A 19,100-nucleotide genomic window follows, 5' to 3' on the forward strand; every position below is an offset into this window, starting at 1 on the left:
AAAGAGGCATGTGGAACCTATAACTTTATGAGCATGATACTTTGGGGATTTTTACTTTCTTGGGGATGTGGCAGTTCAGCTTAGTTTTTATGATTTTGACAGTGGTCCCATGGGACTTGGAGCACCTCTATCCCAAAGGCCATTTCAACATACCTCCGGTCTGTGGGGTACAGTTCCACAGTGACCACATCAAGAGAGTTCCAGGCTGAGATGGTCAATCCATTGTACAGACATAGCATGCCTATCATCATGGATTCACTGGTGCCGAACCAAAGGAAGAAGCAGCTGATCCCCGAGAGCACCATAGAGCCACCTGCCAACAATACAGACAAAAGGGGGAGTGTTTCCTCTCATCTCAGTGGATCAAGGACCCTTGAGCCTTTGAGAACTCTTAGGAAAACAAATTCCTGGGGAAGCTGCAGACTGGGTTCCATAAAGCTCAAGTACAAAAGTGCTCACCCATATGAAAGTTCATCTTCCTTCTTTCCGAAAGCACTAAGTATGAAATCTACATCGTCCATTACTCAGTTACTTAAGTGGAAAAATATACATTAGTTACACATAATTAGTTCTTCAGTCTGTTAACTCATGAAAACTGCTCAAATGAAATGTAATTAGACATAATTTTCACTACAATTTAGTACTAATGAAAGTCTAAGGAATTTTTCCTCACAGGATGTAAATCTCCAGGGGGCAGGGTACCCAGTAGGAAGGAGGCTCCCCTAGAGTGCAGGGGCCACTCTTTTCTTTTACATGAAACAGAGCACACACCTAGCATCGTTAAGCGCCCGATTCTGTCCATCAGGAGAGCAGACACGATATTCCCTGGCAACACTGCCAATGTCCCCAGGAAGTTGACAAAATAAATCCAGTAGGCACTGTAGTCATCATCAAAGGTAATTTGGCAGCCCGTTTTGTTGTGAAAAAATGAGCAATTTTGGAATTCGCTGTCAATGAATTTATATGGCTCAAAATCTGTAGAAACAAGAGACAATTCATCAAGCTCTTACCGGGTATGAGCAATAGGTATGGGCCAGTATCAGAAAGCCTATGAAGAATTCAGAAAAAATCAGAACCTGGGCTGACTTGACTTTTTGTGTCTTCTTCTGGCCAGAGGGATGGATTCTAATTCAGGACCTCTCATTACAAACTAGCAAAATGAGGGATACCTTTGTTGAATAAAGGAATAAATTAAAGAGTCAGTTATCTTTGGATTTCCTATGGTTGGCTACTACAAATTATATTACTTGCTCACTCCTTTACAATATTACTTAATTCTAATTATCACGCTACATAAAGACCATCATTATAGTACTAAGTCTCCATGCTATAATTATAAGAACAATTTGTATAAAATGTGCATGGATCAACCTTATTATTGCTATTTTATGGAACTCAGAGGCACACAGGAGAGGGAATTTTCTAAGATCCTTGAGGCTATGATTTAAGGTCTGCGTGGATGAATCCTAAGGAACAGGGGTCATTCTCATTTGAAGGCTTTTAGTAATCACTGCTCCTGAAGGTTTTCTTGAACTTGAATCTAAGAAGAGTTGCAGATGGTGGTAGGTGTTGCTAAAAGCCCTCTGAGAATCAAAATCATTATCTTATTTGCTAATCAAGATTTGCCTAAAAAAGCTGGTCCTCTGAGATTGAACGGGTTAAAGGGTAGTGACAGACAGCTCTATTTAATGAACAAAGACACTTTGACCCCATTCTCACTTGAAGCCTGGCAAAGCTTTTCCTGTCTTAACATGGAGAAGGCAGGGCTGATCCTCCTGACAGTGACAGGCTGTTATTCTGGACTCATTTAATAGGATCAATGTGTGTACATGGGAGAACATGGGCTTTAAAGTCAGATAAACCCATCTTTAAATATCACTTGTTATTAGTTCTATGATTGTGGACAAATTACCTAATTTTTCTAAAGCTCAACTATTGTAAAGAACTAATGAGATAATGAATGTCTGATGACCTGGAAATAGCACATAGTAGAGGCTCAATCAGTGTTGGCTTCCCTTCCTTTTTTTTTTTTTTTTTATACTTCATTATATTGATTGGGATAAAATATAATATTTGAGCATAGCTACATGTTGTCCATATCTGTTACCATAGAGTTACTATATGCTCTTTAAAGCAAACGCCAGATTTTGAAACCAGGATTCTGCAGGTTAATTCTTTGCTTTAAACTTATTCACCAAAGGTTATTATTTTTTTTTTTTCTTTTTTGTCAACTTTGAACTTGGGCAAGCCCTATTTACATTAAATCTGACAAAAAAAAAAAAAAAAAAAACAACAACAAAAAAAACAAACAACCCAAGTTTACCTTTGATTCAATCTGACTCAGAGAACTCATTCATTTACACTTTAATCTCCACTTCCCACACAAACCCCTAGCCACACCATCACATGGTTATCATATTTCTGCCAACAGCTGGGCCTTTTAAAGAGGCCCCAGCTGGAGGCAGAGCTAACTGGCACACATACCTGTGTTGTCAAAAACAGTATCAATAAAAGTGCAATTCTTGAAGTAGGTGTTGACTGAAGTCACATCCTCAAAGGTGCAGGACTTAAACACTGAGTCTTTGAAAGTTACAGATTTGAACTTGACCCCTAGGAATCTGTTGAACACACAAATACACACAAATTCATGTCAATGACCTGTATCCATTAGAGTTTAAAGCTAAGTCAAACATGTTTAGAGATGTGATACCCCATGATAGACTTTCTTAATTATAAGAATATAGGCTTCTAGATTTTCTAAGCTCTTTGCTTTTCCATTTTTCCCCTCAAGCATCCTGGCCTTTGGCTGTTTCATTGCTCAGTGTTATTTCCTGGTAGGGTAAGTGATGACACTCAAGCTCACTTAGCCTTTTGCAATGTCAGTAAGAAGTTTCCTGGGGAATGCAATAGAAGGTAGAGAGTTTGAAGATTACCTGTGGCTATTACTTCTTTATTTTTCAATTCTATATTCCTGTTTCTTCATATATGCCTTTATTTGAAAATTTTCTATTTAGGGTTAGTGTTTCTAACTTGAAAATCTGTTCCTACCTGAATTTTTTATTTTTATTACTCTTAATTTTGGGGCAGAGTTTTACACCCGCTAGGCAAGTGCTCTACCACTGAGTTACACTTCCAGCCCCCTGAACTTTCAGTGAGAATCTGTTTCCTGGGTTCACAATTCAAGGCCTCTTCATTCTCGTGTGGGGACTTCCAATTATTTTAAAGAGAGGACAGAAAGTTCTGTATCATTTACATGAGGAATGACTGCCTTTGGGTCAGGAAGTGTATAGGTCATACTCATTTCTAGGAGTATTTTCTTCCTCATGGTCAACAGATATTCCTTGAGCCAAATAGAATTGGGAAGGTTCTGTTTATATTTAGTAAAATGTTGAAACCTGCTGAGATGCATTTTGAGCACTGTAATGGGGAATTCTAGGTGGTGAAGATGATAATAGTCTTAATAACCATAAGGTCTTAGGAGAGTCTATGATTCAGCATTAATAAGGAATCCCAGCCAACAGATAAATGTGATCAGTGTATCATGGTTCTTTATTAAGACTGTGAATGTACCTACCCTTAGCCAGTCACTGAGAGGAAAACGCTTGATTACCTGGGAAGGAGCTATTATACTAAGACCACTCCTATTAGGGACAGAAAGGGACTAACCCTTCTAGGAAGGTGAGCTTACTTGAAAGCAATTCACTAACAACTGAGTACTTTCAAAATTATTCTCACTGTAACGCACGATGGCATTTGTCAGTTCAAAATGTTCTGTGGCCTCACAGACCAAGCAGCCTAAAAAAAAATCTTGTTTTCAATCTGTACTTCAGGAACCCAAAGGGGAAAAAAATCTATATGCACTAAAGGAGGCTAGAAAATTACACATTTCAAAAACGTTACCAATTTTTCAAAAGTAGACTGAGCCAGGTGCACACCTGTAATCCCAGTGACTGGGGAGGCTGAGGCAGGAGGAGCATGAGTTCAAAGCCAGCCTCAGCAAAAGTGAGGTACTAAGCAACTCAGTGAGACCCTGTCTCTAAATAAAAAATACAAAAAATAGGGCCGGGGATGTGGCTTAGTGGTGGAGTGCCCCTGAGTTAAATCCCTGGTGTCCAAAAAACAAACAGCAAAAACAAAAAAATTGACTGAATTTGGAAAGGGGAAGAAATTTTAGGTTTTCAATGAGTGATATACACACAGAACACACAATGTACAACATTTAGAAGACTGAAGAAGGAAAAAGACTCCACCCAATGTCATTTGGCTCCTCTGACTAGACATACCCACTGCTGTCAGTTTCTTGTGGCTCTTCCAGTAGCATTCAGCCTATAAAGCACTAGCTATACTTTGCTTAGTTTCTTTACAGTCTACCTGTGGGAAACTTCATGTCGGTACATAATAGAGTTGCCATTGTATAATGTGGAACAGGGAAGGTTTTTTTTTTTGTACCAGGGACTGAACTCAGGGGCACTCAACCACTAAGACACATCCCCATATCTATTTTGTATTTTATTTAGAGACAGGGTCTCACTGCGTTGCTTAGTGCCTCACTTTTGCTGAGGCTGGCTTTGAACTTTTGATCTTCATGCATGCTAGACAAATGCTCTACCACTGGGCCATGCCTCCTATACCTTTTTACTTTATTTTGAGACAGTGTCTCACTAAACTGCCCAGGTTGGCCTCCAAATTGCAATTCTCTTGCCTCAGTCTCCTGAGTAGTTGGGATTAAAGGCATGTGCCACTCTGCCTTGCCCATCTTAGAACTAAAACAATTATTACTAAAATTATGACTGTCTGAGACAGTCACAGATTTCAGAAATTTCTAATGGTAACAATATATTTTTAAAAATCCCACCCTAGAATTACAGAACATTTGATGCTAAGGTTTCTGCAAAATGCAAATGCAGATTCAAGTCAGAATTTCAGGTGGGAGAGTGAAGCATATCAATATGACTTTAAGATTAAGTCCTTCAATGACTGCAAATTAGATTAAGACCTCTGAGTTGGTACCTCTCCTTTCCATTACAGAGGCCACAAGTGTCCCACAGATTTCATCTTTCTGAACTAATTTTTTCATTGGTAACATTTTTTGATTATTTTAGATTTTCACTTTTATTCTTTTTAAAATTGGGAGAGATTCCTAAGATTAATGTAAGCTATCAGGAACTCACACCAGCAATTACTTTTTCAAACAACACATAGAGGAACACAAGTACGTTTGGCTATCCCTTTCTCTCTCTGAAGTAATGAACCAGAACCATCTCCCTGTCCGCTTCTCTCTCCTGACATCAAGAGATGTTTCAGATCCCATTCTCAGTAGCATCCCTTGCTAACATATTCCGTACTTTGAAAGCACTTAACTTGGGGGAATCATTTCTGTTCTCTAATTAAAACAAGTAAATTGATACAATTTAACTTCAGTTGTTGATTCAGCTTACTGAAGAAGGGAGGAATTCTGAAAAGTGGTTCCCTTTCTCAGGAAGGAGAGACTCATCACATTCCATTTCGGATTTCTTCCCCAAGTTAAATAACCTATTATCCATTGCTTTTTCCCTTCCTTATTTCCATTACTCTTCAGGGTCTCTCTAAATTTTCTTTTCATACTGGTCAATCCCATATTTTAGGAATGTAAAGCAACTCAGTTTCAGAAGTAGTTTTAAGTGAAGCAACTGATACACATGTATCTTCCATTTGGAAGTATTCAAATTCAGTCTGAAAATGACTACATGTACAAACTAAAAACAAAACAAAACAAAAAACCCTATGGGTTTTGGTGCAGTGAATACTAATAAGAAATTGGTTTTGGGGAAGAGCCAGTTATTTCAAAGTTTCTAGACCTGCCATTGTCGTATTCCATTCCAGTGTGAATCTGATTTTCCATTGTAAAGTTAATACTGAAATTTGCATATTTATCTCTTTGCACATTTCTAGTCAGCAATGCATATTCATCAGACTGCAGATGTTTAATGACATCAGGGAACCAAACTGATAATCCATAGTACCTGCAAAGACAAAGAAACAGCAGTTTGTAAAAGTGTTGGCAGGCCCAAGGCAATGAGTTCCTCCTCCACATTTTCAGAGTGGTGATGGTTCCCAGGAAGCTCTTCCAGTTATGACTGGCTCCCTATGGCATTTGAATGAATCAACAGACAGTGATTGGTGTGCTCCCCTCTCTTCCAAGAGTAATCTGCAAAAATCAGGTTGGTGAGGTAGTTAGGGGTTAGCTGGAAAACCCCAGGTATGTAATCCCCACACTCTTCCTTTGGGAAAAGTTGTACAGAAAAAAATTCCATCCTATACCTGAAGTGGTATAGGCGGTGCTTTGGTTGGAATGTGTACTCCCCCAAATTGAATCTTAAACCCCAGTGTGATAGTGTTAAGAACTGTCTCCCTTCCTTTTTCCCCTTCTGTCTCTTCCACAATGTAAGGACGCTCAGTTTGTCCCCGCTGAAGGATGCAGCAACAAACTGCTGTCTTGGAAACAGAGCCCACGCACTCTCTAGATACCAACCTCTGGGCACCTTGATCTTGGACTTTGTGTGAGAAATAAATTTCTACTATTTATAAATTGCCCATTCTGTGGTATTTGGTCAGAGCAGCACAAATGGACTAAGATATATGGCATCCTGACCCCAGTGTCATTCTTATCATTCTGGACTCTACTGAGAAACCCCATTTCCTAGTCTGGTGGTACAAACTCCTGGGACACAAAATATATGAAAGCCTTTTCAAAATGACCTCTTTTGCTAATGGAGACTCTTTATTGATTCCTATATTATTGTGATACTGCTAGCTTTGGGTACAGTCCCATTTCCTAAGGTTACTCAAGACTGTGGAAAGGGACATTAAGATCACTATCTGAAAAAGAAGGTTATTTCTGCCTCTTGACCTCTGATGTATTATTCTAACGGCTACATCATGCTTTTGTACTGTTCAGACCAGTGGCCACTACCCACATGCAGCTACTAGGCAGTTGAAATGAACTAGTTCAAATTGAGATGTGCTATAAAGACAAAATATCACAGGGTTTTGAAGACATGAAAAAAGAATATAAAATCAGTAATTAATACTTTTTATATTATGTTAAAAATGATACTACTTTGGACATAATGAGATGAATAAAATATAGTATTAAAAATAATTTCACCTGTTTTTTTTTTTTTTTTTTTTTTTTTTTTTTACTTTCTTTGGTGTATGTGTTTATGTGTTTACCACAAAATTTAAAAGGACATATGTGGTTCACATTATGTTCCTATTAAACTGAGCTGCTCTAATGTAGTAGTTCTCAAAGTGGGATCCCTGGGTCAGTGCCCATGGACTTGGCCCCAGCCAGGCCTGATGACTGAAAGACTCTGGATGTGAAATGTTATTGTTCTGATGAGCAGGCAAACTTGGGAGCCATTACTCCAGTTTGTCTCCAGTGATGCTTAGCTGCACAGGAAAGAAGTGGTTGCGACTATAGCCTTTGCAGGCAGAACAGGTTTGAGTCCTGGCCTTGTCACTTGCCAGCTTTGTGAATTTGTGTTGGTTAGCTAAACCTCCATTAACACACCTATAATTGGGTAATGATAGTAGTATCCACCTTCCCTCCTGGGTGGTTGCTCAGAGTAAATGGAATGCAAAGTACCTAACACACCAGGGGTGTTCAAAAAATAGTATGAGCTGTTATGATGAGGTTTTGAGGCTGGTTGCTGAATAAGAAATGACTCAGGGACACTTAGTGCCTTCCCACTGTTCTCTAGTTCACAAACATAGGGCAGAAACTTGAAAATGGCAACCATGAGGGAAGCTCACTACCCTGAACAGTCATCATCAATGGAAGGAGTCTCAGCTAATTTTTCAGGTATTCAGCAAACATTTTCTGAATGTCCACTAAATGCTAGCATTGTTAGGATAAAAGCAGTAAAGAAATGTGGTCATTAATGGGTAAGTTAACAAAATAAACACCAGATAATGATTTTCAGGTAACCCTTCACTTTGAAAGGAGTACTTTCCTTTGGCTTATCTTTGTCTTCTCTGTATCTATCCCAGTGCTTAGCATACAGTAGGCACCTAAGATACACTAATTTCAGCCCTCCTTCCTTCCAAGATTAATGGATTTTCTAGAAGTTGTGTGAGAATTACTTTACATATCCTAAAAAACCCTTAGCTTAAAAACGAGGAACTGAACGACACAGTTCACCAAGTCACACAGCTGAATGGGCTTCTATGACCCTGGTCTTCCTGCTGTCCTCTTTTCTCTGTCTTATACCTTATCCAGCACTTGGGAAAGAACTCTCATCTTGGACCACTTGCTTGTTTTAATTTACGGCTTTTAAAAGGGAATTTGCAGAGTAAATGTTGGGCTTTACCAGACATCAAAATCCTACTGGCCTGCCAGCGTAAGGTATCATCTGTTTGCCTTTTCAACAGCAAACTAGGCAACAATAGAGTTACACATACATATTCAAAAGTGAAGATGTCAACTATTAGCAAATAAAATCCCATGCATTCCCTCTTTATCTCCTTTTCTCTTAGAACACATAGATGGCATTTTTATTCATTTGGTAACAAAGGTTTATTGAGCTACTATTATGTTTTGGGATGTACATCAGTGAACAAGGTAGTTTAAAACTCCCATCATTGTGGAGTTTCCAGAGGGGGAAGGCAGAGCCTTATTTCTCATATAGAATTAAGAAACCTTCTGTATAGTGGAAGCTGGAAAGTACCACAAGGAATAATAAAGTCAAAAAGGTATTAGAGAATATGGAGGGGCTATGATTTAAAAAGAAAGAGAGAAAGGGAAAGGAAGGAAGGAAGAGGTGCTTAGGGACAGTATCACCAAAAAGGTGATGTCTGAGGAAAGACTTGGAGGGGTGAAGATATGTGGCGGGCAGCTGCCTGGTGGGAATGTTCCAGGTGGAGGGTGGTGTGAAGGCCTGAGTCTGGCATATTTGAGGAGGAGCAGAGAGGTTGAGTGGCTGGGGCTGAATGGAAGCACAGAGGACAGTGGACAGTCACACGGTGAGTCATCGGGGTTTTATCAGATTTTCCAAATGCTATTGGTTCTGTCAGCCCAGGTTTATGACAAGATAAATAAAATAATTGGTTTATAAAATCCATACTTGTCAGCAAATCTAAGATGACAATTTTTTTTTCCTTAGCAGGTTAATAACATGGAACTGAATAAGAAAAGAAAGCAGTGTGACTGGGACTTATAATGTGACATTTAATGATTTCACTCACCAAGAATTTAAATATCACTTACCCAAAGGACAGGGTGAACCAAACGATGGTAAGCTTAATTGTATTTTCCCTGACGGGATAGTTGAAACATCTCATAAAAGTCAACCAAATCTGTGAAATATTAGAGAAATAGTTTTCTTATGCAGTTAGTCAACCCCACTCCCCTGCCCCTTCCATTGGATTATAAAAGAGCTGAGTTTTTGTTGGGCTGAATTCATTTCAACTTAAAGGGTCTATACCTAGGGCCCAGAGGGAACCAGATACTAGAATTTTCACTTCTCAGCTTCCTGGAGGCCAGCGAACTGCAAAACGGCCTGTTACTGCCTAACACCTTCCTACCCCAGGACAGGACATAGTGGCTAGCTGCTGACCCAAAAGAGGTCAAATTGCCTGGTCCGAGCCCAGGATTTAGATGTCCTAGACAAAAAGGAAGAAACCCACTGATGGGACAGGCAGAGCCAGCCCCTCTTCTGACTATGCCCAAATATAAGAGGTTGACATGAAGGTCAGTGCAGAACTGGGTACTTACTCCGTACAGTTCTGTGCGGATCCGAACAAAGCACCTCCTGTACCATGTTCCGGTATCACTCTCAATTTCAATCAACTCATCTATTTGTTTAGGGGTTTTGATTTTGTTTACCTGTAGAAAGCAACAGAGCAAAAATGCTGAGTTCTCTTCTCTGAAGTTGCTGAGTTTAGGCTCACAATATATATATATTTTAAAAAATTAACATTTTTGTGGGGGTACCAGGGATTGAACTCAGGGGCACTCGACCACTGAGCCACATCCCCAGCCTTATTCTGTATTTTATTTAGAGACAGGATCTCACTGAGATGCTTAGTGTCTTGCTCTTGCTGAGGCTGGCTTTGAACTCATGATCCTCCTGCCCCAGCCTCCTGAGCCACTGGGATTACAGGTGCGTGCCACTGTGCCTAGTTTCACAATATATTTTTAAAGGAGCAAAACCTGACTCCTATAAAAAGTAAGCGATATTCAATAATTACTCCATACAAATAGGAGACCACTGGCGTAAGATCCAAACAGCACCTAAGAGAACGGAACAAGAAATGAGTGACAGGGAATGTTATAGAGAAATGGGGGAAGAGAAAGCAATAACAGGACAATATGAAACCAAAATACCCTTCTCTGATCATTACCATGAAGACAACATAAGCAGATAAAACACTCAGATTAACTTAGGCAGTAAGGTTTATTTTTGTTGACCTAAAGTGACTGTACACATTTTTTCACAACCTATTTGATGCATTTGATCCCCATCCATACTCCTTAAACCTTTCCCATCAAAGCTTTTTATTGGCAGCGTGTCACTAAGACCCTTTCTTCCTTCTCCCACAGCATAACCAAGAAGTGGCTTGCCGACAAATCCCACAGGTGGCCATGATTGACTGAGCATTAACACCGATTCCTCAGTCTCTCAAGGGAAATAAATGGCAGAAGCTCAGCATGAAAAGTTGCATCTATGACTTAAGGTAGTCACTTTTTGCTAAGAAAAAGAGCTACCAAAACAGGTAAAGCAGTGTTTGCATCAAAGAGAATGAATCCTGAAAAGAGGAAAAAAGGAAGAACAGCTCCTTTGTGGCCCTGGCCCCCCTCCCCCTGTTAATCTACACTGACTGAGTTTTGACCCACCTGAGAGGACATAGAAATGTGCACCCTTTACCCTGGTCTGGGTTCGAGCAGGTTTTTCTGGGGAGCCTGCCAACATCCCAGATGGCATCCTCCATATCCGGGTACCTAGGCTGGGTTTTGACAGAAAGGATTTGGGGACCCTAAGCATCTTTCAAATTGGATCAGGTAGGTAGTAGTCTCTCTTTGGCTCTGTGAACAAAGGTGTCTATTTCTGGGTTAAATATGGAATTTCAAATATAATCAGTTCAAAATAATCCATGTAGGCATTATTCTGTAATATTCTGGTTGTTTTATTTTTTTATATCACAAGCTTTTTTTTTTTAAATCAGTACTGAGGGATGAACCCAGAGGTGCTTTACCCCTGAGCCAGCTCCCCAGCCCTTTTTGTTTTGAGATAGGGTCTTGTAAAATTGCGGATGCTGGCTTCAAATTTACCATCCTCTGTTTTAGTCTCCCAAGTATCTGGGATTATAGGCTTACACCACTGAGCCTGGCAAAGAATGTTCTCATCATTCAACATTTTTCTTTTGAGAGACTTCCACTTCTCCAGTCATCAGCCTTTGATCATTCATGCATTCACTGGCAGCTACTGGGGTCAGACATGAAGCATCATAGCCTCCAAGCGATTACCACGTAAGAGTGAAAGCATTCACGTGGAGGTCTGTCTAGAATGAGAAAAATACTGCTCAGAACATCCAGTTTGACCTGAAAATTAGAAAGAAGGCTTCACGGACTCCAGAAGTTGAACTGAGGTGGACAGAGAAGTATAATATTTTCCAAATGAATAAACTGGAGGAAGAACGTGCAAACAACGTTTGGAGATATGAGGGAACATAGTGCAGAGGGAACAGCCTGAGGCATGTGAGGTTGAATGGCAAACCTGAGGAACTGAAAGATGAGGGTATCTGTCGAAAGGACCCAAAAAATAGGAGGGTCTCATCCTTGTCAACCTTGTCAACATTGAGGATTTCTGTCTTTATCCTGAGAACAATGCGAAGTCAGTACAGTGTGAAATTGGGGTACATCTTATATATCTTTGTGCTCATGTGCATAGATGTATAATAAAGTGAGATCTATTTTAGAAATAAGTTTCTTGATTGTTTCATATCTTATGTTCATAGCAAGCCACAACAAGTTGTAGCCACATATTTGGATTACTTTTCTCAGGTTTCCCACAAGATTACCTTCCTTTACCAAATTCTGATTAGTTATTGACTTAAAAAATGGTCACGTGTAAAATATTTGCCTTTATGTAAAAGTTGTATTGAAGATAACATCTCTTACATTGTTCAGTATTCCTTATAATAGAATTTATTGTAAACTCTTCACAAGTTAGAACTAAAGTTGACTTTTCTTTGAAAACAAATGCATTGCCATTTACTTTATATCAAAAACTGTGTAATCTACCAGGGGTGAGGGTAGGGAAAATGGAACTATCAAGGAAGGAAATTGACCAAATTATGTTATGTGTGTGAACAAATATGTAATAACAACTCCCACTATTATGTACAATTATAATGTACTAATGAAAAAAAAAAAAACAGAAAGGCACTCTTATGCAATCTATTAAATCTGTCTTTTGCCTTGGTTGTCAGAAAACCCAGAGAGTAGTTTCTTGCTTACTTACACTGCTTTGATACTCTAATATAATTGTTTTCTCATTTATTACTGGATTTTAAAAAAAACTTTTAGTAAATAACTTTGAAATTTTACTAAGTTTCTTAATGGTTTCTTAGGGCCTCAGAACTAGGAAGGATAATTCTTGACATATTGGAGAAAACACTATGGGGTTCCTGTGAATGTCTGCCTTTGGAGGGGTTGTATGTCACTGGAAAATGTCCTGAAACCTAGAGACCAGAAGTATTACTGGGTATTTAGTGCCACTGTGTCTCATACAATCTGATTTTTTTTTTTTTTTCTTTTTCATGGTGTGGGAGTGTCCTGGAACTTACAGTCCTCCTGCCTTAGGATGCTCTGTACTTCTTGGCTGAGCAGCAAGTGGAAATAAATTTCAGGTGGGTGGCTGGGGCAAAAGCAGTGGCCTGGCAGAGCAGAGGAGATGGCCCAACAGACCTGGATCTCCTCTGACAGCAAGCCAAGGAGAATATGTTGGTGATCCTTTCAACCAAGGGCCTCCTCCTCTGGTACTGAGCCTGGGAGTCAGAATAAGTCAAAATAGGATCTTTCTATCTTCACCCATCTCTCAGGTTGGTGTTATTTAAATAGCCACAGAACCCTGGAGTTACAGATAGGCATAGATAGGGTTGGCATCTTAGGGACCAAACCAGCCCTTCTGCCTGTCTGAACAAATAAAGTTTCATTAGGACGCCACCACGCCCATCTATTTACACATCATCCATGGCTGCTGTTGTATTACTGTGGCAGAGTTAAGTAGTTGAGACAGAAACCAAATGATTCGTAAAGCCTAAATGTGCACAATCTGAATTGTTATAATTTTTAACTTCATAAATAATTAAAATTTAAACCCTTAAGAAATAAAAAATAAAATAGATGCTAAGCAAGTACATGGCAGAGTTTGTTTATAATGCATGTATATGTGATGTTATTTATTGACTTGAAAGGTTTTTTTTTTAAATTTTATCTCTGTTAAATCTAAAAGAAGGAACAGTTGCTCTTATTCACTTTGATAAATAAGAAGATGGGCAAACACACACACAAATGTTTACAGTCTGGTCCTTGCCCTGAACTCTGCTGTGGAGGATTCTCTGAGGAGCAAACTCACCGTGAAGACCTTCTCAGGCTGACCCCGGGCTCTCATGTTGGTGTCATGGATTAACTTCAGAATCATCCAAGCTTCGTCATGTTTTCCAACCTAAGAAATGTCCAGGCAGTGAGGCACTCGCAGTGAAACACATATCTCCCCTGCTTTTCCAATAGCCGTCTTGTATTCTTAGACCACACTGAGCATAATTGTGCAAAGACAATTTAGAGAGTCCCACTGGCAAATACAGATTATTTGGATATCATCGAATACACTAGCAGGTCACACAATGTGCCTGTAACTAGAAATAGTGCATGTGGATGGCAGATTTCATTTACAAAACAATAAACCATGTTCTCTTTATTGAATGAAAAGTTGTTTAAGGAGGAACAAGTATTTCCTGGCCATGAGGCAGCTTTTCCACACACTAGTGTTGAAAGCTTGTCTCCATGAAATCAGACTCTCCACAGTTCCAGGCAGGAAGGAAAACTGTACCTACCAAAGAGGCCAATGTACTTCCTAGAGTTAGCAAGGAACTCTTTCCAGTGGATGTGGGCTATGTCAGTATTTGTAATAATAAGTATTACCTCCAATAAGAACCGGGGGCTTTCAGGCATGAAGGTGAGGGCTACCACAGAGGAGACACAGGGCAGCGCGCAGACAATGACGAAGACACGCCAGCTGTGAAACTGGTAGGCCGAGCCCATGCTGAAGCTCCACCCTGGAAGAGGAGACAGGAAGAGTGAGGGAGGCTTCCTCTAGGCCTATCAGGAAAGTCAACCGACATCTCCACCACAGATTAATCAGTCAAGTCCTACGATCCTCAGAGGAATAAGTTGATCAGCCACGGTGACCAACTTAGTTTTAAGTCTACCATTGGCAGTGCTCAAAGAAAGATGCTGGAAACCAAAGGACTTGAGGTCTACATAGGCGCTACATGTGGGCTTGTATATATCCAAATTCCAGAAACCAACATTAATTAGTGAAAACGCTTTTTCCAATTGGTCACTGTGCTGGGCATCTTCTGTTTGCTCCTCCACTGTTTTCCACCCTGCTGTCTGCCACGAATTGGCTCTCTGTAGACTGTATCAATGGCTCCCAGTTAGGTGTGAGTCAAGGAAACAGGTAAGAGAACAGAGGTACCTAGCTCTAAATGGAAATAGAAGATTTCTCAATATTACAAAAATAGAATTTTTATTTTAAAATAGTAAAAACAACCACAGTGGGATACAAATAGAAATGCCTTTGAGAATAAAAAGCCAATATTTGAATGAATATTAAAATAGCTGAAAGGAGAATTCAAACATGATTCTAATTCAAAGTAATGAGGCATATCAAATCTAATTGAAAACACAGAGGAGATTTATAGAGGCAGAGATGAATTATGTGGAGTGAAATTCTAATTTATAGCAAAGCTGGGTATTTATAAGACTTTCTGTGAACATAAGTCAGGTAGTTTACATCCCAATCCCAGGACAGCTGCATAATTATTCACTGTTTACACAAGAGCCAAGTGAGATTCTGAAGGTGACATAACTTCCTCAAGGCCAAAGAACTGAAGTCACATATCAGAATCTTCCCTGTCAGGATTTGAAACAGAATTATACATCAACACATGGCCTCATGTGTGCATCCACTCACTCACTGAATTTGTTAACAAATGATGTAAACATTAATGACATACTATATTAATCTTAGATCAATAATTTTTTTCTGGGAATTTAATATATGGATGTTATGGGGGTTGATTAATTATTTCATAAATGTTAGGGGAATATGATTGCTCTCAATGTTTTATGTAGCATAAGTTAAAAAGTTTTACCTATCCAATGCAGAAGAAATTCTACACTAAAACAGGGAAAATATAACTGGCTCATCTCACATTTGATTTTGGAGCTTCATATGAAGACTTTTTAAAAAAGATTTTATTTATTTATATGTGGTGTTGAGGATTGAGCCCAGTACCTCACACATGCTAGGCAAATGCTCTACCACTGAGCTACAACCCCGGTGACTTTTTTTTTTTTTTAAAGAAATTTTAAGTTCTAGTATTTTAAACATTAGAAGAAAAATGAAAGCTTTCAGTGACTCTGTTAAATTACAGGCTATAGCACCTTCCATAGAGTACAGGGAAGAAGAACAAAGACAAGGAGGGGAAGGCTCTGGTGCCATCAAATACATTAATTCAGAAAGTGAAGTTTGTAAATGAGACATTCACTACAGTGAGTAGAGTAAGAAGCTTATTTTTTAAGAAAAAAAATGTTTTGGTTGTTGATGGCCTTTATTTTATCCATTTATTTGTAGGTGATGCTGAGACTCGAACCCAGTCCCTCATGCATGCTAGGGAAGCTCTCTACCACTGAGCCACAACTGCGGTCCTGTAGGAAGCTTCTTGTGGTAGATGGAATAATGCTCCCTCCCCTAACAGATGTTCTCATCTTAATCTCCTGAGCCCGTGAACATGTTACTCTACATGAAAATGGACTCAGAGAGGCATCTCAAGATGACTCTTATTAAATCAGGCATCTTGAGAGAAAGAGATTATCCTGAAGCATATATGACTGGGCCACGTGTAAATGCAGGTGTCCTTTGAATGAAAAGAGGGAAGCAGGAGAATCTGAGTTAGAGAAGGACAGGGGCTAAGGGAAGCAGAGGTCTGACTGGAGAGAGATCTGAAGATACCATCTGTTTGCTTTGGAGATTGAGGCATGGGCCACAAGCCAAGGAATGTAGGTGACAGGAAGAAAAGGCCAGAACTCCTCTCCTAGACACTCCAGAGGGAACCTCCAGAAGTCCTCCAGAAATCCTGCCAGTGCACTTGAACTTCTGACCTCCAGAAGTGTATACTAATAAATTTATAATGTTAGAGGTCAAAACATTTGTGGTGATTAATTGCAGTGGTAATAGGAAACAGATACACTCCTCTTTGTAATACAGCTTGTTGTAGTCAGCTTTTTCACCACCGTGACCAAAAGTCCCGACAAGAACAATGCAGAGGAGGAAAAGTTTATTTGGTGCTCATGGTTTCAGAGGTCTCAGTTCATGGATGGCTGACTCTGTTGTTCTGTGCCTGAGGTGAGGCAGACCATCAAGGTAGAAGGGTGTGACCGAGGAAAATAGCTCAGGATGTGGTGCAGAGAGAGAGTGCTCTGTTCACCAGGGACAAAATACATACCCCAAAGGAAAGCTTCCAGAGACCTCCTCCAGCCACATCCTGCCTGCAACCCAGTTAATCCATTCAAGTGGATCAATACACTGATTAGGTTAAGGGTCTCATAACCCAATCATTTCACCTCTAAACTTTCTTGCATGGTCTCACAATAATTTTTGGGGGGGACACTTCATACCTATACCACACACAGCTCCCTCGGTAACTTGACTGATGAAAGTTAAGTTGGAGAATTGTAGCTATTCTCTATGAAATGCCAGACTCCCTGCTTTTACTTAGGCTCTCCAGATGCCCATCCAGGGGACATCAGGCTCCTTCTCAACAGCTGGTCTTAGGAATGTAGCCCTGCACTCTTACTGCTCTGGAACATCATGTCAGTGGATGAAGAGACATATTAGAAAGTGATCCCAGTTGGGAAGTTTCAGTTTAGCAAGGAAATTGGACAACAATCTAAAACCATAACAGAACTAACTGATCCAGAGTCCAGTTCTGCTCAGTTTAGAACAGCTGAAGTTTAGCCTATTCATTGCTGCTCCAGTCCTCCTCTATCTCATTAGCTGTGAAGTCTGTCTTCTTGTCCCTTGCATGGTGTGCATGTATCCATGTGTGTATATGCCCACACATACACGCAGTGGTGACCTCCTTCTGTGTAAAAAACGTGTTGTCCACCAATTTCTCTTCCTTTATTTGCCATATGCTTTTCTCCCACTCTCCCAAACTATCTTTATTCCTTTTTCCCATCTCTCCCCAAATATCCAGCAACCTCATTCCTCACACTTGACCTCATTTCCTGATTCTTTGAGAAAAGAAACACAGAAAGAATATATACATCTCATCTTCCCAGTCCTTCATAACTTGATCTGCCTGTTCCTGTCCCATCTCTATAGCAGATGACCTGCCCGTGAGCCACTCTAAGGTCCTCTGGTTCATGTGTACTCTGAAGTCCATCTTTCTCTTTCTCATAGGTATGGGACTCCTATGTTCACCTACACCTCCTCTCCAGCCCTTACTATCACATTTTCTTACTTCACTTCAGGAGTTGTTCCACCCACAGATTTATGTCCAACATCTAAGTAACAGCCCTTCCTTGGCCCCCACAGGCTTCTGCGGCTGCACTGCTTCCTCTGTTCCTCATGTCACAGCAAAACTTCTCAAAGGAATGGTCAGTGGCAACTGTCTCCACTTTCTCACCCCAAACAGACTTCTGTCCTGAATTCCACACGAATGGGGCTGGTCAAGGTTACCAATTTTGCCAAACTTAACAGTGACTTCTCTGTCTTCATCTTACTCAAAATTTCCAAATAATTTCCTACAGCTATCTGTTCCCTTCTTTTTGAAAAGCTTGTTTTCCTTGACTTCCTCATCAGTACTAGTCTCTTTCCCACCTCACTGGCTTTCCTTCAGTTTTCTTAACTGACTCTTCTGACTGGTCCCCCAAAGTTGGTACTCCCTCAATCTTTGCCATTGATCCTCTCCTCTGTCTACAGGTGGATTCATTTATGTCCAAACTCCATGCACTATCTCCATACCTTTGTCTGAGAAATGCATCCTGTTCTCTTCCTGGAGTGCCAGAACCACATCTCCACCTGCCTATTTACCTCTTCACAGAGTTACCTAGCAGGCATCTCAGAGCTACCATATGCAATTGGAACTTTAGATTTTCACATTACCAAGGAAAAACTCTCATTTCTTTCTCAACTTCCCCTATTTCAGTTCTTCCAGTCAGAAATTATTCACACTAAAAATCAGTATTTCTTCCTTGATTCCCCATTTTCCCTCACTATCCCCAATGTTCAACCCATTGGAAAGTTATTCTCTAAAATTTATCTCAAAACCATCCATTTCTTCTTAATTCTGTGGCACTGCATAGGTTCCAGTTCACATGGGTCTCTCGCTGACCTTCAGCAACAGCCTTCTAATTGGTCTTCCTGCCTCTCTTGGTCCTCCATAGTTCACTCTCCCTATAGTAGTCAGAGTTACATTGATAAATGTCAACAAGTGCACTTTGCTCTGCTGTTTGAAAGACTCTCACAGCTCCCAACACATGTGGATTGCAATCCACGTGTCTTACCACAGCTCTTAGACCTGCATGGACTGATCCCTCTTCAGATATCGGAGCTCATTTTCTTCAGCTGATCCTTTTCCTCACTTGGTCCAGTTCCATTGACCTGCCAGCAGTTCTTTGAACATAGAACTTAATCCCATCTTTGGGGCTATGCCTTTTTTTCCAGAAGCACAGCCATACATTTAAAAGTATGCTTACGTATTTTAGTCAGCCTTTCTGAGTTTTTGAAGGAAGATGTTCCCCGCCACCCGCCATCTCTTCCTTTATT

General features: G+C 40.1%; 1 protein-coding gene and 1 long non-coding RNA gene across 4 annotated transcripts in view; one reads left to right on the plus strand and one right to left on the minus strand.

The window, feature by feature from the left end:
* The window catches only part of LOC124986486 (uncharacterized), a 31,309-nt gene extending 18,545 nt beyond the window's left edge, over window positions 1-12,764 (plus strand). For both annotated transcript variants that reach the window (XR_007109010.1, XR_007109011.1), the window contains exons 2-3: window positions 9,144-9,274; window positions 10,583-12,764. This is a non-coding gene — a long non-coding RNA (uncharacterized LOC124986486). The remainder of the gene's footprint in view (window positions 1-9,143; window positions 9,275-10,582) is intronic.
* Window positions 1-19,100, minus strand: part of Sv2c (synaptic vesicle glycoprotein 2C) — a 240,181-nt gene that overhangs the window by 18,747 nt on the left and 202,334 nt on the right. For both annotated transcript variants that reach the window (XM_047554849.1, XM_047554850.1), the window contains exons 5-12: window positions 14,186-14,319; window positions 13,620-13,709; window positions 9,755-9,865; window positions 9,248-9,336; window positions 5,838-6,002; window positions 2,485-2,618; window positions 772-975; window positions 154-313 (exon numbers count right to left, since the gene is read on the minus strand). In XM_047554849.1, coding sequence (XP_047410805.1) covers window positions 154-313; window positions 772-975; window positions 2,485-2,618; window positions 5,838-6,002; window positions 9,248-9,336; window positions 9,755-9,865; window positions 13,620-13,709; window positions 14,186-14,319 — 1,087 coding nt within the window. The remainder of the gene's footprint in view (window positions 1-153; window positions 314-771; window positions 976-2,484; window positions 2,619-5,837; window positions 6,003-9,247; window positions 9,337-9,754; window positions 9,866-13,619; window positions 13,710-14,185; window positions 14,320-19,100) is intronic.

Source organism: Sciurus carolinensis, chromosome 6, assembly GCF_902686445.1.
Source record: "Sciurus carolinensis chromosome 6, mSciCar1.2, whole genome shotgun sequence".
Lineage (NCBI taxonomy): Eukaryota > Metazoa > Chordata > Mammalia > Rodentia > Sciuridae > Sciurus > Sciurus carolinensis.